Source organism: Suncus etruscus, chromosome 10 (assembly GCF_024139225.1).
Source record: "Suncus etruscus isolate mSunEtr1 chromosome 10, mSunEtr1.pri.cur, whole genome shotgun sequence".
NCBI lineage: Eukaryota > Metazoa > Chordata > Mammalia > Eulipotyphla > Soricidae > Suncus > Suncus etruscus.
Genome location: NC_064857.1, coordinates 72740362 through 72765883, shown reverse-complemented (window position 1 = coordinate 72765883; position 25522 = coordinate 72740362). Strand labels below are relative to the sequence as shown.

General features: G+C 38.0%; 1 protein-coding gene across 3 annotated transcripts in view; it reads left to right on the top strand.

Moving 5' to 3' along the window:
• WDR7 (WD repeat domain 7) overlaps positions 1-25522 on the top strand; it is a 383220-nt gene that overhangs the window by 293229 nt on the left and 64469 nt on the right. For all 3 annotated transcript variants that reach the window (XM_049782166.1, XM_049782164.1, XM_049782165.1), the window contains one exon: positions 16734-16833. In XM_049782166.1, coding sequence (XP_049638123.1) covers positions 16734-16833 — 100 coding nt within the window. The remainder of the gene's footprint in view (positions 1-16733; positions 16834-25522) is intronic.

Here is a 25522-nt window from a genome sequence, read left to right as displayed (position 1 = left end):
TCCTCAGGCCCTCCTGACTTGGCATCTAGTAATCATTAGTCTTTGCTGCCACTGTCTGTTTCAGAATACTCCAGTCTATTCCATTGATCTGAGGGTCTGCCTTTATCTCAATACCATGCTGTTTTAATGACTGTTGTTATACAGAACAGTTTAAAGTTGGGGAAAGTGATGCATCCCATCTTTTCTCCAAGGATTACTTTAGCTATTCATGAAGGTTTATTGTACTAGATGAATATCCATATTGTTTTCCAAAAAGGCTAAACCAGTCTACCTTCCCACCAGCAGTGAATGAGAGTCCCTTTCTCTCCACATCCACACCAGTACTAGTTGTTTTTGTTCTTTGTGTTGTTTGCAGTCTCTGTGGTGTGAGATGACATTTCATTGCTGTTTTGATTTGCATCTCCCTGGTGACTAGTGTTGTGGACCATTTTTTCATGTGCCTTTTGGCCATCTGATTTCTTCCTTGAGGAAATGTTTCTTAATTTCTTCTCCCCATTTTTGGATGAATTGGATTTTCTTTCTTACTAAGTTCTATCAGTGTCTTGTATATCTTATATATTAACCCTTTATATGATTGGTATTGGATAAATACTCATCTATGAGTAGTCGTATCCTATCCATTGTTTCCTTTGAAAGAAAGTAGCTTCTGAGTTTAATGTAGTCCTATATATTTATCTTTTGCTTCCACTTACTTTGATAGTGGTGTTTCATCCTTGAAAATGCCTTTAGCTTCAGTGTTGAGTGTTCTGCCTACATTTTCCTCTATGTACGTTATGGTTTCAGGTCTGATATCAAGGTCTTTAACCGATTTTGATGTGGCCTTTTTGCATGGTATTAAAGCAGATCTGAGTTCATGTTTTTGCATGTATTTAACCAGTTTTACCCAACACCACTTGTTAAGGTTTTCCTTTCTTCACTTGGTATTTCTTGTCACTTTATAAGATTAATTGATTGTATACCTGGGGGTCAGTTTCAGAATACTTATGTCTATTCCATTGATCTGAGGGTCTGTCCTTATTCCAATACCATGCTGTTTTAATGACTACTGCTTTATAGTACAGTTTACACTTGGGGAAAGTAATACATCCCATCTATTTTTTTCCCCAAGGATTGCTTTACCTTTCACAGACATTTATTGTTCCAGAGTAATTTCAGAGTGTTCGATTCACTCTTTGAAAACATAATTGCTATTCTTATAGGGATAGAATTAAATATGTACAGTGCTTTGGCAAGTATTGCCATTTTAAATATGCTAATCCTTCCAGTCCATGAGCAGGGTATATGTCTCCATTTTTTTGTGTCTTCTTTTTATTTTTGAAGGAATGTTTTATAGTTTTTTATTTTTATTTTTTGGTTTTTGGACCAGACCTGGCTGTGCTCAGAGATTACTTTTGGCTCCTCCATCAGAAATCGCTCCTGGCAGGCTTGGGATGCCGGGAATTGAACCTGGTTCGTCCTGGGTCAGCCATGTGCAAGGCAAATACCCTCCCACTGTATTATCACTCTGACCCCTGTTTTGTAGTTTTCTTTGCATAGACCTTTTACTTCTTTAGTTGACTCTACGATACTTGATTATCTGAGACACAAATTTTAATAGGGTAGTTTTTTTTTAATATCTCTTCTCTTTTATTATTTGTATTATAGAAAAGCCATAGATTTTTACATATTAGTTTGGTAGCCTACAATTGACTATACAAATCTATTGATTCTAGAAGCTTTTTGGTAGTATCTTTAGGATTTTCTAAGTATAGTATGTCATCTGAAGACAGTGAGAGCTTGACTTCTTTTCACATCTGAATGCCTTTGATATCTTTTTATTGACTAATTGCTATGGCAAGTACTTCAAGTACTATATTGAATAGAAGTAGTGTGAGGGCAACCTTGTCTTGTTGTGCCTTAGAGGAAAATCTTTACATTTTTCCCCACTGAATATAATGTTTGCCATGGGCTTGTGGTATATGGCTTGTTAGAGAGTTTTTAATCATGAATTTGACAAGATGCTGGACTTTGTCAAATGCTTTCTCTGTATCTATGATATGATCATACACCCCTCTAGTGTTAATAGACATTAGTTGAGTCTCCAAATTCGCACCTGTCTGTTCTGTTATATCAGCCCTGATCTGGACCACTCCTCTGTACTTTTGTGGGAAAATGAGAAAGGGCAAATAAACATTTCAGAGTTAATAAAATAAAAGCAATTTTGTTTTTGTTTTTTGTTTGTTTGTTTGTTTTGGGTCACACCTGGCAGCACTCAAGGGTTACTCATGGCTCTGTGCTCAGAAATCACTCCTACCAGGTTTGGGGGACCATATGGGATGCCGGGATTCAAACCACCTTGTGCATGCAAAGCAAATGCACTACTTCCATGCTATCTCTGCGGCCCAATAAAAGAAGTTTTGAACCAAGTTAGCTCTCCAGGATGACTGCTTCTCTAAGTCTTGTTGAGTTGTGGTTCTGCCTGTAGTGACAAGTGATTTTTCGTTGGGGGAGCTGGGAGAATGGACAGCAGCCCTGCCTTTGCCATCCTCTCCTCTGCAGATTTATCTCTGGGCTCTTTCTTCAAGTACAAAATATCAAAACTTTGAGTATTAATTCTACTTTACTCTTGACTGATTTATTGATACCTGGCTGCCAGTCATTATGTCTTAACATAAATACAGGAACCAGTTGAGCTACACTCTTTATGTAGCTCCATCCGTGAATACTGCAGCTTCTTTGATCCTGTCCTAAAATTGTTTTGAAATAAGATGCCATCAAATCTAAAGCTAGACTGGACTAGACTGGACTAGTGAGCAAAGGACATAATTAGTATGGACCAACAAGTTAAAAAAAAATAGCAGAGTTTCTGTTCCCTTAAAGCATCATTTTTCTATAAGAAGAAGCTTTGTGGGCCCAGAGAGATAGCACAGCGGCGTTTGCCTTGCAAGCAGCCGATCCAGGACCAAAGGTGGTTGGCTCGAATCCTGGTGTCCCATATGGTCCCCCGTGCCTGCCAGGAGCTATTTCTGAGCAGACAGCCAGGAGTATCCCCTCAGCACCGCTGGGTGTGGCCCAAAAACAAACAAAAAAAAGAAGAAGCTTTTTGGAAAAAATAAAAAAAATAAAATGACTTAGTTGGAGAACCCAGATTTGGCCCCACATGCTGCATATGATCCTAGTGGCCCAGGCCTTAGGGTCCTGGCACCACAATCAAATGTATACAAGTGCCATAGTCAGTTCTGTGATCCCTGCTCATCTCATCAGCAGCTTAAAGAGGGGAGGGGGGGTGGGGGAAAATGCAGGTGGAAATCCGAGACATCACTTCTACATCCTTGTGCCACTGAGCTTTGCGAAGCCGGTTCAAAGTATTCTATTGGTAGTGTATCCAGATAGTGGGCAGTTGATCAGTGCCAAAAGTAAGTAAGCTACCAATCCATAAAGCCTATCTGGAAAAATGCTTCATATCCTGTGATTCCTGTGATGTGACATTCTAGAAGAGGCAAAAACAATGGAGATAGTAAAAGGCCCAAAGGAGGGAGGGACAAATGGAGGCCAGAGAGGATGTTTAGGGCCTTGAACTTTCTTTGATGCAAGTATGGTGGCTATATACATTTGTCCAAATTCCCCAAATTGGGAAAATTCCTAAAACTCACCAAAAGTGGACCCTAATATAAAGTTGGGTGATAATGATATATCAGTGCACCTTCATGATCTTATGTGCTTCACTCTGGGGGCTATTGATAACGGCAGCAATATAAGGAGAGGGGAGGGTGGATTTTGGGAGCACTGTACTTTTTACTGGGTTTTGCTGCTGCTCTAAAACTGTCCTTGCCCCCCAAAAAATTTAGTCTGTTAAGAAAAGCATATCATGTACTCAGTCTACTTTAAAAAAGTCAAGAAATCAATATAAACTCCAGTGACATTTACTGTTGATTGTTACTGTTTTTATTTTTGATGAATCAGTATAGCATTTTTAATCGCTAAATGATGAGAAGTTATAATTTATTACTCTGTTGGGGATTACAGTATCCAATTATTTCAAATTATACTAGATGATATTTATTACTAGAATTTAAAATTAATGCAAAAAGAAAATAGTTTAATTGTCTGGTTTTTAATGTATGCTCCTGTCAGTAGCCAAATCTCAAAATTAGAAGCAGAATCACTGAAGGCAAGGAAATCAATAAACAAAACTTAGGTGGCTTAGCCAAGTCAAAAACTTTTTAGACCTTCCTCTCTTCCTGGTCAGAATTTCTGAAGATGGTTTTGAGTTCATTCCTTCAGCAGATGGTCCTTGTCTGCCCGCCCTGTTCCAGGCAGGCCCTTTGTGCTGCCCCCTGGCCTTAGGCTCACAGTTGCTTTAGCAGAGACAAAAAGGTAAAGGACAGCCAGGCACAAATGCTGTGGGAGCAGGCAGTTAGCAGAGCAGCAGATGCTCTGAAGATAAAAGGAACACAAGGATGGGAGCTAGCAATTGTGCTCCAGAAAGAAAGCGGGATTTAAGTTTTTTGCTCCTTTTTAAAAGATGGGCCAGTGCTCATCGGGCTAACCAAACCTTTGGAATCCCTAAACCGTAACCTGTTTCCATATGCAAGATAGGTTGCCACCAAGTGAAATACTATGTTATACGTGATGGTGCATTTCTGACTAATGAATCAAGGGTCACTTTACAGAAATGACAGCGTGCAGAACTGCATATGTCACTGCCAAGAATGGAGAAATTACCCAGCATCCTCAGCATAGAACTGCCAACATGTTTGATGGTTCAACTGCGTGTGCTTCTTTATAGATACTAAGATGACTTTGTAGGAGTAACAAGAAACTCACTTTAAAGGACGCAGGCTATAAATTTTTCTAATTTACTGCAAATGGATAAATCACCTGAAATTTAGCGGCATTGGCATTGAAATTCAAAGTGTTTTGGGTGAGTTTGCTGGATTTAGCTGATCGTCCTTCAGTTGGCCTTTGCTGGGAAACATATTGGCATGCTTTTTTTTTATTAGAAAATATACTTTCTATTAAAAATGTTTATGCACTCTAGTTTCTACAACAACATGTTGTTTATTAAAAAAACAAGCAGGAGGGCCCAGAGAGATAGCATGGAGGTAGGGCATTTGCTTTGCATGCTGAAGGACGGTGGTTCGAATCCCGGCATCCCATATGGTCCCCCAAGCCTGCCAGGAGCTATTTCTGAGTACAGAGCCAGGAGTAACCCCTGAGCGCTGCCAGGTATGACCCAAAAACAAAACAACAACAACAACAAAAAAAAAAAAGCAGGAGAGAGACCAATGGGTAGATAAACAAGCATTAATGTGAAAACAAAATTTCACTTTATATAAATTGTAAATGTAACTTAATTTATGACATAAATATAGATGTATACATTCATGAATAAAAAGTTTACAGCAGCAACAACAACAGCAAACAAAAACAGTAACAAAAAAACTAACAACATTAGTTTTCCATCAAGGAGACCATTGAAGTCTGGTTGAAAAGCTCTGCACCTCTGGTTGTTTTGAACCAAATAGATTTCTAATTCTGAAACAATTAAAGCTTATTTTTAAACTTAATAAGTAAGTATAACTCTTGTGTGCTGGCAAACATTTGCATTAAAAGAAGCTGAACTATGGCATACAATAGAGTCGTGAAAAAGATTGTAGTGGGGATCAGGGAAACAGCTCAGGGGTCTGGGGTGCTTGCCTTCGTGTACTTCCTTTCACCCTTCCAGCACTGCACACCTTTAAGCTCTGCCAGGTGTAGTCCTAGCGTCTCTGGACAGTGCTAAGGAGTCATCCCTTTTCCCCAAATAAATAAGAACATTGAAATCGGTTCATTTCAACTAACACGAAAAGATGTCAATAGGAAATGTGAACATTTTTTATTGAATCAGATTCTGTGGGTTACAATACTATTCTCTGGCACATAATCCCAATACCACACCCATTACCACCTCCCTCCTCTTAGGACCCTAATGCCCCTACTAGGAAATTTAAAGAGAAAACTAGCAGTTTCAGAATGGAATAGGAAATAAAGCAAATGTAAAAGACCACTCTAGAAAAGGCGTGGCATTCACGCATGTACACATATACTTATAAAAAGGAGAAATAGCTAGAAAGATACTCTGCATTCCACGTGGGAAAGGATATTTGTGGTAATAAAATGAAACCCCATTTCTTGGGGGTTTGTTTTGGTTTTGTTTAGGGGCCATACCTAATTGTCTCAGGGCTTATTCCTGGTGGTGCTCAGAGATTACTTTGGCAAGGCTCAGGGGACCATTCGTGGTGCCATATATGGTACCTGGATTGGCTTCAAGTAAAACAAGCACATTGCCAACTGTACAATCTCTCCAACTCCAATTTTTCACTTTTTGTGTGTGTGTGTTTTGGTTTTTGTTTTCCAGCCACATCCAGCTGCCCCAGTTTACTCATGGCTCCATCCTAAGAAATCGCTCCTAGTAGGCTAGGGGACCTTATGGAATGCTGGAAATCAAACCCAGAAATGCTCCAGCGCAGTGCTATCTCTCTTGCCCCAATTTTCACTATCTTAATGGTATATTTTTCTATTGTCCTTGTATTTCCTTTTACAGTAAGTGTATATTCCTTTAAAATTGGAACATAAGAATGATTCAGATGAAAGAAATGATAAAAAGTAATCAGTGGAAAAAGCATCAGTCTCTTACATAGATAAGATACAAAATCCAAGATAAAACAAGTATTTAAACTTTTGAACTGAGCAGGGAAAAAATATCTCCAAGAGTCCAAAGTCTGTATTTTCAGAGATAGTTTACCTTTTTAAACTTTGTTATTATGTAGACAGACTGATTGATTCTACTTTTCAAGTGAAAGGCTGAATCAGCTCTGTTCACCCTAAATGGGCACTTAAAATCCAGTAAGGAAATGAGCACAGTCTACTTTAGAACAGTACATGAGCTCATTTTTGAAAATCTGCTCCAAACCTGTGGTTTGTTCTTATCCTGAATGGAGATAACAATAATGGGATGTAAAACAGTTCCTATCCTAACTTGCAGTAAAATCCTTAAATTACAAGCCATTTTACAATATCTTTTTTACAATAAATAATTTAGATATAACTCCCATGCTCATGTAGTATAAATCCCTCTATAATGATTTTAGACCTTTTTTCCTACTCATACACCAACTCTGCACAAACAGACTGTTCTCAATATTAAAAAAAAAAACAAAAACCCACAAACTAGAACATCCAGGAATTTATATCTCTTTGTGTAAGAGGAAGAGTTTTGAAGGCTGTTCAGAATCATATAGAGAAGAATTGTAACCCCAAATTCTGGTTATTCATGTTGCCATCTATAAACTAAAACTAGAATACCTCGGCATTTTTATCAGATCATATTTGTGAATCATAAGCATATAAAAAGGCAGTTTTAAAATACTTGGAGCATTCATTTCCCTTGTTAATTGTATGCTACCAATCAGCACTTAATTGCTAACATTAACTACATCTCACTTATTCTTTTTGTGGAATATTTTCAGAGGTGATGGTGATAATTGTTATAGTAGCTGCTTCAGTGTATAGCATGTATTGACTGCAATGAGTCCTTATGAGTCGGGTCTGACTGTAAATTACTGACTTGTATTAACTCATTGAATTCTCCAACAGTTATGATGGGAACTATTAGGTGTTTCCACATTACAGATAAACTGAAGCATAGGCCAAGTATAAATAGCTTGCCTAATGTCATACAATTGGTTGGTAGCAGGGCTTGGTGACAAGGGACCTGTTTTCAGCCACCATACAACACAACCAGGGCATGCATGGTAATTTTCCTTGTAGAAATTTGCACTCTACAGCCTAGGAAGCTGTAATGTCATAGGAGCAGTAATGCTTCAGTGGCCACTTTTTCAGAGAAAAGGAATTCATCTATTGGATTCTAAGCAGTGTAAATTAGGAAGTATTTATTGACTCTTTATCATAAGCCTCTGAATAGAAAGTTATGGCTCTTCAAATGGAAGATCAAATTCCCCAGCATTTCATTACCATCCTATGAAGGAAATGAAGAAAATTTCCATTGTATGCTTTAAACTGAGATCTTCCACTGGAAGGAAACACCTAAACGACCATCACTTAGCTCCCACGTCCGCCCAGAAAACTGACACATTTCTCACTGAAAGGCCTTCACTGAACATCTGTCAGAAAAGCAGAGGTTCCATGATGGAAAATCAGTTCACAGGAGAACCATGCAACTGCGAGAAAGGAAGGTCTTGGGTTTTGCAGGCAGACGTAGGGAAGATATTCTAGAAACTCCTGAGAGAAGTACTAGTAGTTGCAAGTATTATTTTTTTGGTTTTACCATTTTTGTAGTAAGAATGGAGCAAAGTGCTCAGAAGATGCATCGAATTGTTTATAGTAGTCGTAATAGGTGAGGAGAAGCACAGGAAGGAAGATTTAATTTTAATTAAATCTTAATTTTAATTTTGTTATTTGAAGTTTTTGGGTTTTTTTTTTTTTTTTGCTGGTGGGAATGCCCTTGATTCAATGTCACTATATATCTAAAATTTTTGTAATCCACTTTGGTCAAAATAAAAATATTTATTAAAAAAAAGGATGGCATTTATGAATACTCTCCCATGGAGTTAAGATTTCAAACTTGTAAGAATTAGGGAAAAACCAATAAAGAACATAACATAATAAAAAATAAATAAATAAAATCCATATTGCCTTTGTTCCTTTTTAACAGAGTCAGAGGTTTGCAAACCATTTTAATCCAGCATCAATAGTTTGAAAAGCCACCCAATAAGAATGGCCCTCGTGAATACTTATGAATATGTACTGGTACAAGGGCAGTGCTTGAGGTATAGATGTGCTCTGTAACTGTTAACTGCAAGATAATTGTAGTCAGTCAGTTGTAAATAGTGATCCCTTGCAAGTTACTCTGTTCCATAATTCTGTCCCATACAGTCTTAAGACTTGAATGGATTCCACGTTAAGCTGGAGATGGTAGGTTATCCAGTCAAAGGAAGTTATAGAGAGCTATGGTTTTCAAGCCTTGGGTGTTGAATACTTGGGCCAAATTCCCTGGCAAAGTCATTTACTCCAAAATCTTTGAGTACAGTAAACTGCTTAATTTTTAGGTTTGACCTGCTCAATTTTTAGGTTTCACATCCTAGTCCCCGTATTTCAAGTTACTTCTGAATAGTTGAAGTCTAAACAGATAGTTTAGATAAATAAAATTAAAATAACCTTGGGGCTAAAAAGATAGTATGATAGGAAGGGCACTTGCCTGGTATATGACCAACCCAGGTTCCATCCCCTACCCCCATATGATCCCCTAAGACCTGCTCAATGGTCCCTGAACACAGATCTAGGAGTATGCGCTGAGTACCACTGGATGTGGCCCTAAAACCAAAATAAATAAATAAAAATAACCTTTTACAATATGTAATGTGATTGATAGGTTATTAATTTGTTTTTGTTTGGGGGCCACACCAAGCAGCACTCAGCAGTTATTTCTGACTGCATTTATTCCTACTTTACATTCTTGAGAAGCTCTGGGGACCATATGGGATGCCTGGTTTGAACCTGGTCAGCCATATGCAAGACAAGCACCTTAACCATAGTCCTATCTCTGGCTCCAAAATTTATTTTTAAATTCTAATATGTTTCTTGAAATATATGCATAACAATTTAAATGTCTAACACATTACTTAAATCATTTTTATTATTCTTAAGCTCATTTCTATTGAGGTGTTAGAATTTACATATCTCCATCATTCCAAACCATGCCCATCACCAGCAATCCTGCTTCCCTTTACCAGTGCACCAAAGGACTCCTCCAGTGTCTGAGGACCCCTCTCACATAAGGACAGTTCTATAGACAAAATCTCCATTTCCAGTGACTCTGACCAGTTACATTTTCCTACTATGTAGCCCACATATGACAGAGGTTTTTTATTTAAAAAAAAAAACTTATTTTGTTTGTTTGGCCACGTATGATGGCACCCAGGAGTTACTCCTGGCTCTGCACACAGAAATTACTCCTGGTAGGCTCAAGGGACCATATTGGATGCCAGAGATCAAACCTGAGTCTGCCACATGCAAGGCAAATCCCCTATCCATTGTGTTATCGCTCTGACTCCAAGAGAAAGGTTTTTTAAAGAAGTTATTGTGGAGGTGGTGACACCTATACACAAATAGATGAATAGAGCTAAGCTACCAAATTCCACATAATTGTAAATCAATGATAAGTTGACTAAACATTTGTAAAAACTATATTTTTCTTTTTTACTAGTATATATATATTTGAAAAGTTAATTCTGTGCTAATACATTTTAAGATCTACATGAAATAGATAAGTCCTGCAAATGTAAAGTTTATTAAAAATGAGGAGAATTAAGAAAATGTCAAGGGGAAAAACTGAATAGGCCTATAAAATATATAAAAGTTTTATCCTAAGGAAGGAAATATTGGTGTTATATTATAATATATTATACTATATTATAGATATGACTTAAGTACCTGCCTTCACAAGTAAAAATTGTAATATCTCTATGGATGTTAATAATTCTGATCAGACACTGAACATTCAATATATATAAAATACTTATTTGTTACTGAAAACATATAAAAATCCCTTAGCAAATCAGGAGTAAGCAAACCTTTTAATCTAGTAGAAGGCAACCATAAGTGTCATGAGTAAATATTATACTCAAGACCAAGAGCTGGAAAGTAGAGGCTCAGAAGATGTGGATCTGGACCCATTGATATGTAAAATAATGTCTAATCCCCAGGCAGCATTCATATCAAAATAAGTATACTTTATTATATATAGATCATTATTTTTACTATTTATAGAATGAATAATATACTGTCTTTTCTTTAATAGCTAAGTAGTCTTTTTAGCTATCTAATATATAGTTAGAGTTTGTTGTTGTTGTTTAAAATTAATTAAGGCACTATGATTTACAAAGTTTCACAGTGGAGTTCCAGGCATTGGTTAGACGCAATGTTGGTTGGACGCAATGTTCCAGCATCAAACACCATCAGCTTCCTTCCACCAGAGTCCTGGCCAGGCACATTTTAAAGTTTGCTTGTTGTAGTTTAAAAGAACTCATACTTCCAGTATTGGCCCTGCGATTTGGATAAATACATATACCTCAGCTCTAGACCATCACTGTTTTTCATTTTGTTTTACTTCGTTTGGTTGGGGTGGGCGATTTTGGAGCCACATTCTGCAGGGCCCAAAGGCTACTAAATAGTACTCAAGTAGCCACAGAATGTTCAGCCACATTGTTTCCATTCTGTAACTGGCAGGTTGATGGTGTGACCACTCTCCAGAAGCTTCTAGAGATGATGTATACATTTTCAATTATGTCTCAATTAAAAATACCATTTTTAGATGGGTTTTGGAACAGCACTTTCATTTCTTCATTTCTCCTTAATTTTTATAGACAGATTTAATTTTTGTATAGATTCTCTTCTTTTTTCCTAATAATATCTTTATTTCAGCACCAGGGTTACAGACATGCTTGTAGTTGGGTTTTAATCATAAAAAAGTACACCCCCCCTTCAGTGTAACCTTCCCGTCACCAATGGCCCCCATTTCCCTCCTCCCCCACCCCCTGTTTGTCCTCAAGACAGGCATTCTATTTCTCTCACTCACTATCATTGTCATAATTGTTGTTAGTATAGTTATTTCTCTAACTGTGCTCACAAACTCGTGGTAAGCTTTATATTTTTATTTCAATTATTTCATATTTTATGAAATATATTAACCTTTTTTAAATAGATTTTATATTAGTCACTGAAGATTTAATTATCATAGAACTTTTTTTTTGTTTTGTTTTTGTTTTGTTTTTGTTTTGGGGTTATACCCAGCAGCGCTCAGGGGTTACTCCTGGTTCTATGCTCAGAAATCGCTCCTGGCAGGCACAGGGGACCATATGGGATGCCAGGATTCAAACCACCGTTCTTCTGCATGAAAGGCAAACGCCTTACCTCCCTGCTATCTCTCCGGCCCAGAAATTTTTTTTTCATCATAGAACTTTTTAGTGTAGCAAAATTTTTACTGCTATATCCTGCTTGAGTGAATCACACTTATGCATTTATACACTCAATGAAAATTAAGGTTTTGAGGCCGGAGCAATAGCACAGCAGTAAGGCGCATTTGCCTTGTACTTGGCCAACAGGACAGACCCCAGTTCGAATCCCAGCATCCCATATGGTCCCCCAAGCCTGCCAGGAGTGACTTCTGAGCACAGAGCCAGGAGTAACTCTTGAGCACTGTCGAATGTGACCCAAAAACCAAAAAAAAAAAAAAAAAGGCGGAGGGGGGGAGAAGATCTCTAGTAGAAGAAAAGCAATGAACCAATTTGAGGGAGGTGGCACATACCTGGCTATACTCTTGGGTTAATTCTGACTATACTCAGAAATTACTCCTGGCAGTACTCAAGGGACCTTAAGAGATGTCAGGGATTGAACCTGTAAATTTTTTACATGGCAAATGCCTTACTTATCTGCTGTACTATTGTTCTATCCCAAACCAAAAGAATATTTAATTTCTCAGAGATGAATGAGTATAATACAGAAAATGCAGGGGGCCATGCATGTGGTTCAGTATTAGAGCACTTGCCTTGTACTTTTGTGGCCCTGGGTTCAATCTCTGGCACAAGAAAGAAATAGAAGGGAAGGGAAGGAAGTTGGATTAAAGGTATCTTTTATTAAAATAATCCCAGATTATCCAGCCCAGCTGGAGCAATGGTGCAGTAGTAGGGCATTTGCCTTGTACGCAGCTGATCCAGGATGGACCTGGTTCCATCCCCCGACATCCCATGTGGTCTCCCAAGCCAGGAGCAATTTCTGAGCACATAGCCAGAAGTAACCCCTGAGTGTCACTGGGTATGGTCCAAAAAACAAAAAACATGATAATCTGGGAACAGAATTACATGAAGTGAGCACATGAGCTGTGGAAGAGCAGGCTGATGATTTTTAAGCAGAGGAGAAAACAGCAAAGTGGGAAAACTCTGGACCTTTTTTCAAGAAAGGTCAGAAGATCAAGATGATTATAGCAGAGCAAACAAAGGGGAAAGAAGGTAATATCTGAGAGATGTCAGGACCAGATCTTGTAGGGTTTTGAAGAATAGTCATGAGCATGAGGGAGATGTTGTGTGGTTGAAAAGGTTTCCTCTGGCTCCATGTGGGCTAAAATAAAAAACCTGGAAGTTTGGGACTTGATGCTGTTGGATGATGACCAGCCTAGTCTCTGCAAGAAAAATGTTTCTTCATTTCATCTGTATTCTTCCTTTTCTGCTTGGATGGTTGGTTGTCTGAGACTTGTTGATCTGAGGTGAGAAATGTTTCTCCAACTTGAGTATAAAGAAAAGCTTCTGAAGCCTAGAAGGTAATTCCAAGGACTGAGTGTTTCCTTTGTGTGTCAGATTCAGGCTAATCCTCTGAACCCTCCGGGCTAGGAGAGAACCCTGAGCAAAAGCCAGGAGCAGCCTTTGAGTACTGTCAGATATGACCCAAAATACTAGCCCCACCTTCCCAAGAAAGGATTCTTGTTAGGATGTGGCTCAAGAAATGCTTCCCCCAAGTAACCTACTAATGACATAAAGTAGAGATGGGCATATAGCTTTAGCATCCAGAATCCTTATTCTAAGACCACCACCAGACTTTCATTTTGGAATAATTCAAGATACTTCTACCCACTTATATGACAGGACAGGTGATGACAGGTTGTGGGTAGCTTGTCATTCTTAATTCTGACAGATCCCAATGTCAAGCTGGTTCTAGGATAAGAGTGTTCTGGGATGAGGTGGACTCTGGGACCCCTCCACAGAGACGGGTTCATGCCTCCAGCCCCATAGTGAGTATTTTGAAGTGATTCAGATCCCCTAGAAATTCTTCTGTTCAAAGATATTTAGGAGAAAGCATTTTACAAGAAATCCGAAGATAAAATCATGCCACAAGACCTTCACTGTCAAGAATTCTTTAAGATAGTGTTTAGAAGTATTTGTCCAGTAGTAAATTTCAAAGGATGAAAAATGCAGACCTGTAATATATGGTTTTTCCAGACAGACTGTAGAATTGGTAGCAAGAATAGATTTGATTTTTTTGATCCCACAAAAAATGGTATTTGGAGATGCTGTTGAAAAATGTAAGGCAACTTTTTAGATTCTAGTTTAACTAAAATGTTGTCAATATCATTGTATTATACAAGTGACTTGTTTTGAAGAGGACTATTTTGAGGGGTTATCATATTCACAATCTACATAAAGATATTATTAAAACCTAAAAAAATATGTTGATCAATTTTCTGATCATCTGGCAAGTTTTAATAACAGAAGAAAAAGTCACCTGGAAATTTTATTCTTTTGTGGCTATTCACCTATACAGAATAAATATTTGTTGAAATGTGTTCATATCATTCCATGTCAAGATGTAAATTGTGCCTATACCTGATTTTAAATGTAGGTGTGGATATAAGCATTGATATAAAGAAATATAATGATTAAAACTTACTACTATTTCTGAATAGAAAGCAGTGAAAATCTTAAGCTCTTGTAATTCACTTATATTTTCAAGTATAAGAACGTTAGCTCCTGCATGCTTAATGCTTCAGGGTCAAAATGTTAGTGTCAAGTTCACTTTGAAACTAACTTTACTAATGTAAAGGACAGCAGTGGGGAGATTTCAGGTATTCCTACTCTCAATCTAGTGAACACAGAGATGTCTGATGCCCGCACACAGTAAACCCCGGCAGGAAGGACATCCTAAATCAGTGTCTTTTGTGTGACTACAAATGAAGCATTTATCCCTCTACTTAGAGAGGAAAGAGTTGGCCACTGGGTGAAGCTTTGGGATAGGATGGATGCCAAGTGTTGTTGACTGCATTACTTGGTAATAAGTAATGAACAAAAAGTTAAAAAAACTCTAATGGTTTATTTTCCAGATTTATGAAATATGTATGAATGTTATAATGTCTGCTAATGCCAAAGTGACTTTGTCAGAATGTCCCTGATTTAAAAATGCTACTAATTATCTTATCTTCTCCCTCTCTTAGCTTCTCTTACCAGAATTTCAGAAATGTACTCCTTTGCCCTCAAGCATTTTAAGTTTATAGCAATTTCAAGAAAGCATTAAAGAAATTATATATATTTTTTGGTTTTTGGGCCACACCCAGTGATGCTCATGGGTTACTCCTGGCTATGCACTCAGAAATCAGTCCTGGCTTGAGGGGGATGGGATGTTGGGGATCAGCCCCGGTCCATGGTCCGTCCTGGGTCAGCCGCATGCAAGGCGAATGCCCTACTGCAGTGCTATTGCTCTGGCCCCAAGAAATTATATTTTATATATAATATAATATAATATAATATAATGTAATGTAATGTAATGTAATGTAATGTAATGTAATATAATATAATATAATATATTATATTATATATTATATTTGGTCTATTTTCTTTTTTTCTTCTCTCTATCTTTTCATGGTCTTTAAAAAAAAATCACAAGAATTAAGTAGGTGATATAGAACCAAAGAGGAAAGGGCAGTAATCATAGAGCAAGAATAAATAAAATGAGTCAAAGATTGTATAGTGGTTAGGGTACTTGCCTTGCATAAGACTTACCCAGGTTTGATCCCCAGTATTCCACATGGTCTCCTGAGCCCACCGAGAGTGATTTCTTAGTGCAGAGCCAGGAGTAACCCCTGAGCATAGCCAGGTGTGGTCCAAAAGCAAGCAAGCAACCAAACAAACAAACAAAAAAAGAATTCTATTGTAGACTGATGAGAAATTCTCATAAATACTTAGGGGAGACCAGTTATTTATCTGGCTACTCCTACTAAGCCAAAAGAACAAAATAATAGGAAAGTATATTTGAAACTCTTCAGTGTTGCAAAATCATGCCTTATTTATACCTTCAATAATTTTAATTCTGACCCTACTAGATTTCTACCGTGTCACCACAAAATCATTGACAAAGCATAGATCAGAAATTTAAAGACTTAATCTAGCCATGAAAACTCATCTAAAATATTTAAATAAGAATAAATGGATTTCTTATTATTTTTAAGACAGGATAACTGTTTTTCTATTTTTATACAATACCAAATGAACATTAAATTTGCTTTTTTTGTCCTATCTTATCACAGTTATCATTTGGATAAACTATAAATGCAAGCTATTTAGAGAATTTTCCAGATAGATTTTTTTTTGGTGTTTAATAACTCTAATTTCATTCCAAATTGCTGTCTGATCTTAAGTGTGGCAGTTATGTAGCTTCTTTAGAACTTTTCTGGTAGAGCGAATGGTTCAGTCCATAATACTACCTAGAATGAACAACAAGAAAGTAGTTCAGTTGGATCTGTAAACACCTTCTCACCTTTCCTGATTTTTTTCAGATGGAAATCTTTGCTTGCCTCTCCATACAGCAAAAGCAAAAACTAGAAATTTAATCTTTTCCCTATTTGATCCTTATTTCTTGTTCCCCAAAACTTGAGAGCATTTATAATGATGAGATCGATTCTTGTTGAAAATAATGACTAACAAGCCAACATGGTATTCTGTAATCTTTTTAATATTTTTGATAAATCTAAGAATCAGTAAAATAAAGCTTTCTTTTTTTTTTTCCCACCTCAATAGATGAATCGTATCCAGGTATATTTTGAAAACATGTTAGAGCTGCCCTAGGTTGTGAGATTTTGTTGCTGTGCTCCACCCTGCTCAGATTTGCTCTCACCTGGTCGTTTTGGTTCTGTTGTTCGAATGTTCCTCCAGGTTCTACATGGTCAGCTATTATGAGCGGAGTCACAGGATCGCTGTGGGAGCACGCCACGGTTCAGTGGCCCTGTACGACATCCGGACCGGGAAATGTCAGGTAAATAAATCATCGTGACTTCCTCTCCATAAAGTGCGCGAGTTATTGAAAGGAGTGAGAAACTCGCACTTCACCGGTTGACGTGCTGAGCTACGGGAACATTATGGATAATGCTAAAGGGATCAATAGTTTAATGAAGGACTCAAAAGAATAGAGAGCTCGACTGTCTTTATTCACTGCCTATGACGGGCTGGCCCAGGCGAGGGGCTGACAGAGAAGGGAGCCCAAGTGAGAGGCAGTAACTTCCAAACTGCTTCTTCCCTGAAAAGGGACTAGATGATGTTCTATTATGTGCCAATGTGTTTTCAGAATAAAGTTTAGTTACACATTATTATGATATCTAGTTGTGAGCAAATTAAGTTTCTAAGTAAAATGAGATTATTCAGCAATTGTAAGATAGCATTTTAGTCAGAGTCAAAGCAGATGAGCCAACAGTAGAATTAGCGTTCTCTACAGGAAGAACATTTTGATGTTTTATTTGAAATTTGTGACTTTTTCTAGTATTATAATTCTTTATACTGCTATCATATTTTTATTTTATATTATATTATTTTTTGCTTTTGGGGCCACACCTAGTGACGTTTAGGAGTTACTCCTGGTGATGTACTCAGAAATCACTCCTGGCTTAGGAGACCATATAAGATGCTGGGGGGGTGTGGGATCGAACTGTGGTCTGTCCTAGATTAGTATGTGCAAGGCAAAATGCCCTACTACTTGTGCCACCACTCTGGCCCCCATATATATATATATATATATATATATATATATATATATATATATATATATATATATATATATATATATATATATATATATAGGTTTTTGGGCCACACCAGGTGACGCTCAGCGGTTACTCCTGGCTATGTGCTCAGAAATTGCTCCTGGCTTGGGGGACCATATGGGACACCAAGGGATCAAACTGTGGTTCGTCCTAGGTTAGCATGTGCAAGGCAGACACCCTATTGCTTGTTCCACCGCTCTGCACCACCACCCCCCCATATATTTTTTTCCTTTTGATTTCTACCTGGACCATCATTTGGTTCTCTATATGGAAAAGTGGACTAAATAGACTAATTCTAGCCCCGCTTTTGAATAAATGAATTGAAGCCCCAAGACATTAAATTTTGGATTTCAGAATTAGTCGATAGTAAAACCAGGGCCAGATGGACTGAGACTGAATTTATAGCTCTCGTTGGCAGTTCTGAATCATAACTCAGGGTTCATTGTTGCACTAATGTGACATTACCACTTGTGGATTCATATTAATGCATATTGTGTTGATATATTCATGAGTATTTGGGATTTTCTATGTTGGATTATGAAGGAAGCCCTAAGGATGTGGCTAAAATTTTAAAGTACCATATATTTCCCTCTATAAGATGCACTTGACCATACGACACACATAGTTTTTAGATGCTCTTCTCTCCTACACTCAGGCTTCAGCTCCAAGCAGCATTCACTTCATAAGATGCACCATGGGGTGTGGGGTTGCATCTTATGGTATGAAAAATACAGTACCCTTTGTACCCTTTGTATTTCATAAACTATTACTTAATTCTCCAGAAGTTTTTAGGGCTGCTTTCTAAGAAATGGTTGGGAGAGATGGTCTCAGATTTGAGGGTGAAGTTGTAAGGGTGAGACAGTTATTCAGGGTCCTATGGGAGAGCCCACTGCATTTCTGTGTGCTGGCTTTTCATACCTTAATGTGGGGATATTTCGGAGGCCTTTCTCAAAGACACAGAGTGCACACCATGATCCTTCTTGTGATATGATTGAAGTAAGAGAAAGAGAGAGGATAGAGAGAAAGGAATAGAGAAAGCATATGAATATGTGCATGAAATCCTACATGAGTGTGCATCACTTGTGTATTTTTGTGTGTTGTCTTTTTTCCCCTCAATATTCTTTCTGGTGGTCTTATTTATTTTACATTCAACCCCTGAGCGTCACCAGGTGTGGCCCCAAAACAAAACAAACAAACAAAAAAAGAACAAGGTGACCTTTTCAAGCTTCCTTGAAAATGAGGAGTATAACTCATAGAGGGTCCTCTTTGGATGGGCATTGTGTCTATGTACCATAGTTTCTTTAACCACTCATCTTTTTCTGGGCATATGGGGTTGTTTCCAGATTCTGGCTGCTGTGAAGAGTTCTACAATGAACACAGACATGCAAATGCCTTTTCTGCTTTGTTATTTTAGGGCAGCAGGTATTGTTTTATGTCATCCATGTTTCATATTAGTGTAGACATATCTTTTGATGTTCTCATAATCTTTGTGTTGGAGAGGATGAGGACCTCACAAATGTCAGATGAGACTTGGGCTCTACCACTGAGTAGCTTCCCTGGCTCCTCTCTCCCACCCCTGTGGCACTAGTCCTTTTGATTGGTCCCCTAACCGTGTTTCTTAACATCCTTAAGATGAACAGTTCTCACTTCAATAGTGACCTGAAATAGGATCATTTATATTTCCTTCTTAACACAGCCTACCCAACCAGTAAATGCTGGTCCTCAGGATATGAAAATGCACAACACTGCAGCCAGACTACATTCAACATGGAGAATATTTCAAGATAAAAAAAAAGTGTTGGGATCAGGTGCTCATGCTCCTGAATAAGAGCACTGGGGTGAACCAGATAGTTGAGCACACTGCCTTAGGCCATGTCTATATTTCCCTTCTCTTGCCTGTGGTATGAGCAACTCTCTCTGAACTATGGACTACATAACCTTTGATAGGCTTCAGCAGTTGCAGTCCTACTATGCTGCTGCTGCTGCTGCTGACTGCAGCTTTGATGGCATCTCCAGCAGGTTAGCTGGATACTTGACTGGAATACAGGAAGAAAGAAGGAAAAGGAAACTCCCTGTGAAATGCTTGAAATCTGTTATTTAGGAGAAGGTTAATTAAGGTCAATGAGTCTTGGACCTATCGGTATGTGTTGATTAGCTCAGCAAGGAAATCCCTTCCTCTAATTTTTTTTTGCATTTGACTTAACCAACTTGATACTGAACCTCCTTAACTTTCCTGTCTTTCTTGAAATACACTCTTTGTAATAAATAAACTTTGACTTGCTATAAGGGTTTTTTTTCCCCTCTGTTTTTGGACAAGACTAGCAATGTTCAGGAGCTACTTATTACTGTGCTCAGGGATCATATCTGATATTGCTTAGTGGGAATATACGCAGTGCCAGGGATCCAACTAGGGTCAGCTGCATTCAAGGCAAGTATCTTACCCAGCCTGCAGGATTTTCTTAGGTTTATATTACTTCACTTACCTTGTGAGGTTTGTGAGGTTTGCTGGTTCAACTTGGAATAAATCTCATTCCCTATTCTCTCACTTTTGGCTCATTTCTTCAAAAAAAAAAAAGGCAGTAGGAGAAAAGAAAACATAGCCCAATTCTTATCCAAATTTTAAATTATTAAGAGAATTTTTATGATTGATATTTTAGATTTAGTTTTTTTTTTTTTTTAAAGAATCTAGTTATGAAGTCCCTTCTTTTCTGGTACCTGAGAAACAATAGATGTACAATAAAATACACATCGATCAAATAAAACACCCTGAGTCTTGGGAGTGAAAAATACAGAAATAAATATAAAATGACATAATAATTGAAAATAAAGTACAGTGTGCCTTCATTCTATCAAAAATATATTTGTAATTTGGGTATAGTTCTATTTTTGCTATGTCAGAATCACCTAATAAAATTATTATTTCTCTTCAAGGAATAGCATTTGTCCAGAAATAGCATAGCAAATCTCGTTCTTTGAAGCTATGAAGATATTCCTATATTTCTTTTGTGGGCCAGGCCTGTCACGGGCCAAGTAATGAAGGTAAAAAACAGAAGTGAAAATTGGAATATATAAACTCTGTCAACTGTGGCCTCACTTTTATACCCTCATAGAACAACTGGTTAAGTTCTAGAATGTGCCTCTCATCGCACTGCTTAGTGATGAGCCTGCAGGTTGATCTCCTTGATCTCTGCTGATTCTTTACTCTGTATGGGATGATCTGTTCACAACAGAGGCATCTCCCTGAGGAAAGAAGGGCAGCCCAGGCCACTTCCTCTGCTCACTTTACCTTAGCTCCTGAGTATTCTTCCCCACTCCTTTACTCATTCAGTGGTAATGGAATGAGGCAACCTTGAACTCTGTCTAGAATTTTATCAGACTTTAAGTTTTGAGTTACCCTCCTTATCTAGTATGATCTGCCTCATTTCTTAACCAACAGCACATCACATTTGAGGATGTAGCCTTATGGTAAATATGGGTCTTGAAAGTATGAGACCCTGGATTTGATCTGGAAGGAAGAAGGAAGGAAGGAAGGAAGGAAGGAAGGAAGGAAGGAAGGAAGGAAGGAAGGAAGGAAGGAAGGAAGGAAGGAAGGGAGGGAGGGAGGGAGGGAGGGAGGGAGGGAGGGAGGGAGGGAGGGAGGGAGGGAGGGAGGGAGGGAGGGAGGACAGGCAGGTGGGTGGGAAGGCATAGACTGAATTAGCTGTTTTGTTCACACAGACATCTATGTAGCTGTAAGTAAACTAACAAGAAAACCAGCAAAATTACAACAACCATAGTACATCAAGTGAGTTTGGAATTTGAAGATTGTTTCAGCAGTTTCCTCTCCAGTTCTTATTTTCAAATTACCTTAGCTTCAAAGTAATTTTTTGAGAATTATTCTTATTAGTTTGGGGAGCCTCAGGCTAGAGCATATGTATTGGAAAATTCTGTTTAACAAAAAGGAATTAGACACCTGTGCAAATATCTTTCTCTATCGAACTTGATTAACTTCAGAAATTTTAGGACCTGTAATATATTTAAAATCCTTGCTATAGCTGCCAATTAATTGTTCTGTTACTGTTGTATTGAATGAGTGATCCAAATAACCCTCTAACCCAGACTCTATAGTTTCTACCTTTACAGCCTCTGAACCCAGATACTCAGTTATCATAGGATTCTCCTGCCTCACCATGTTTTCTTGCCCTTTTCCCCTCCACAGAGCTTCACAGAACTGAATTTCCTCTTGCCCAGTTCCACCTGCCCTTAACTACCATTGCACTGCCACTTGTCTTGCTTTTCATTATATAATTTCATTCACTGAAATTTTGCATTGATTAGTCTCATTTCCCATAACTCAGACTACCCAGAGCAGGATGTGAGCTTACTCAGAGATTCTTTTTCCCTGCTTTGGTAAGGATTCATGAATTCTTAGTGACCCATTTTCATCTCTTTCGAGCAGACACATCTAGTCAGGGCAGTGCTGGGAGCAAGCACAGTGGCTTAACTGTCTGTGGTACATTTTCATTTGATTAACTGTGGAGGCTGCACATCCATGCCCTGTAGAGCCTCCACCTTGCTCTGACCTGCTTTCTAACCTGAGTGTGACTGGCACCATGGAGTGATACCATATCTCATCCCTCCCTAACAATAGACCCACAGGTGCATGAGGGACCTCTCTTCACTACTCTACCTGGACTCATTTTTTTCCTCTGCTAATGGACTATAGTATAGTAGTCCATTGACTTGTTCCTCAAGGTTTTTGAGATTTTGACTTAGCTGATTATATCTACCACCACCTCCCTCCTCTCTGCTGCATTTTTATCCAGTAAAATCCTCTACCATTCTGGTCTTCTCCTTTATGTAGGAAGTCTCCAAAAAACATCTTGCAGAGGCTTTGTTTCAAATGCAGTAAAGATTTCCAAAGTGACATGTAACTTTCCAGTCTATTAATGCCTGGCCTCAAGGAGTGACTACTGTTGTCATAATGTTGTGGGGTAGACTAGATGCCTACTTTAGTTCCTCAAGGGTGAGGTTAGCGAAGGTGAAGTCCTTCACCAAGACTGTGCTATCACCCAGAAGAACACTATAAAGACAAGGAGCAGTTAGTGCAGATTGTGATGGGAATCACAGGGAAGGAAAGAAAGAATATGACAAGTAGATGCCGCAGTGGCCATTTGGGGGGGGGGGGGGGAATGGAATTGGCTAGGAAGTTGGGATCTGATCATGAAGCCAGTGTGGTTTCTCAGGGTTATACTGGAATGGAATGGGTTCCATGAGAAAATTTAGGGTGGGAGAAAGTATATGATCTGTTCTAAAAAAAACTTTTATTTTGTCTTTGGGTTCTTTGGGGGAGGCTGCATTTTTGTTTTAGAACGATTTCTTTGTTCATTATTTCACAACATTCAAATCATGATAAATACACAGTATCCTTAATTATATTTTTTTAAAAAATCTTAATAGTACTATTATATCTAGACTTCCTGATTTTAAAAATGTTGGTCCGTGTTTATTAACCTTTTTATGATGAAATATTCAAATTAGTTCAGCTTTGTAGTCATATCAACAAAGCTATAATGAGTATTTTTCTCATAGATGTTTTATACACTGGTGCTTTTCTTTCTGTAGAATGTTTCCCAAAAGGGGATTTATTTTGTTCTTTTTCTTTTTTTTTGTTCTTTTTTTTAAGATTACAAATTGTTGCGCCCGATATAGCTCATTTGTCTAGAGCTCATGTTTTGCATCTGAATGACCCATGTTTAATCCCAGCCCTGGGCTGGAAGGAGCCCTGAACTTTGCAGGGTGTGACCCAAAGGCCAAAAAAAGATTTACCACATACTGAGCAGCCAGCTGGGTTGTGTGGTTGTTGTGGAAAGTGATAGAGAAAGATGGACAGATAAGGAATAGCTTCTGGAAGTAGACCAATAAGTATTCATGAGCATTTAAATGTGGGATGTTGGGGAAAGGAGGAGATGGTGGTGATGAAAGACAGACTTTCAAGGCTTGAAACAAAGGCTTGAATCCATATCAACTTTCTGGGTTATGATGCCATTAATGACAGGAAGAAAAGCTGTAGAGGAGTTAGGCTTGAAGGTATAGAATTAGGTATATAACACATAGCAAATTTGACTTGTAGTATTCCATTGTATAGATGTCAAAGTATTCATCATCAGTTCTCTATCAATAAATAAACTTTGATCCTGCTTATCCCCATTTCTCATTATAAAATTGCTTCATCAAAGGGTCTTATAGTGCTTTTATGCTTATCTAATTTCCTGGGATACATTCCTGATGTATACTACTAGGCCAGAAGATTCATTCATTTGATCTCAAGTCTCTGAGATTATTTTTCCTTAGTTTACAAGCATTTATTTCTCCATACTGACCCAATATTTTTGTGACTAACAGTAGTTCCTGAACCAAGTTTTTCTCATAAAAATGGAAACTCCATCATTAGTCTACTTCATCTTCCTTAACAAACTATTAATTTATCATGAAAATATTCGTTTTATTTCTTAGCATATATTATGCAAGCTCTTCTCGGTGTCAGACATCATATCAAGTGCAGGTATCAACAAATAAATATGAGCTATTTGTTTGTTCCCCAAAGGAACTTCTAATCTGATATAGAAGACATACATAATGGGGCCCGAGAAATAGCATGGACATAGGGCATTTGCCTTGCATGCAGAAGGATGGTGGTTCGAATTCTAGCATCCTAAGTGGTCCCCTGAGCACTGCCGGGTGTGATCCAAAAAAAAAAAAAAGACACACATAAAACCATAAGTGAAATACCATGATCATCCTTCCCAAGAAGGAAGCCTGAGTGTGTTACGGCCGAAGCCAGGAGGCACTTTAGGCCTGGATGGTTTAGGTATTTGGGAGGAGAGTTGGTTTGGGAAGATTCTCTAGAGAAGAGGACATCTGAAGTGAGCTGCTGCTTACAACTGGGAATTAGACAAAGAAACACAATGGACGGTATTCCAGTCTGAAGCCAGCACATGTACAAAGCCCAAAGGAGTAGCCTGCCTCTCAGATACTATCCAAACACAGTGGGTCACCTGATCTATGTGAATGACTCACTACAGTTCTCAAGTTAGTATTGCCCTAGAGATAGCACAAATCTTAGGTGAAAGACTGTTATTCCAATAAGTGGAGACACCTTTTATCTGTGACTTATTAACTGTTGAATCAGCAGCATAGATTTCGTAAATAAGAATACATAATGTCAGCAGCGTTAAAGTTATAGCCAAAAGCTAACATTTTCCATCATCATCAACAACAACAATATATATGCATATATAATATATACACACATATATTTTAGGAAAAGACAAAAAAATAAGTAAGCGTGTTCATTGTGGGACTTAAAACATCTTAATGAAGAAAAACCAGTGTAATTTTTAATACTACAATTAAGAGCAATATCAACTAACACATCTATTGTCACTGAAGTTTGGAAAACAATGTATACTCTCTAAAAACTAAAATTTTACTGGTGAGGTAGGAAGAACAATAGACCAAAGGATGGGGTTGGGGTGGTAAGTTAGGATTTCATTAAGACAAACTTTTGAAGCTTTGGGAATAGCTTTCCTTGAGCAGAAGTCTCTGGTGCTTATACATCAAGGGCACTTAGATAGTGATTGCAAAAATTGCCTTGTGAATTGACTATAGTACTTAGTCAGACAGTGATATTTGAGATATTTTTTTCTTCCTGCTCTTTTCAGCAGCTGGTTTTATGGTAGGTGCTTTCTATGACATTCTGGTGCAACAGCCAGAAATATGGCATCAAGGGTGATAATAAGATGAATGGTTGGTGAAGACAATGGCTTCCTGACAGTGTTGAAGAATTACCTAACGAGCTTCCCATTTTTAAAGTGAAATGCTATTTAGAAAAGAAACTCTAGGAAGAAAAATATATCTGGAACAATG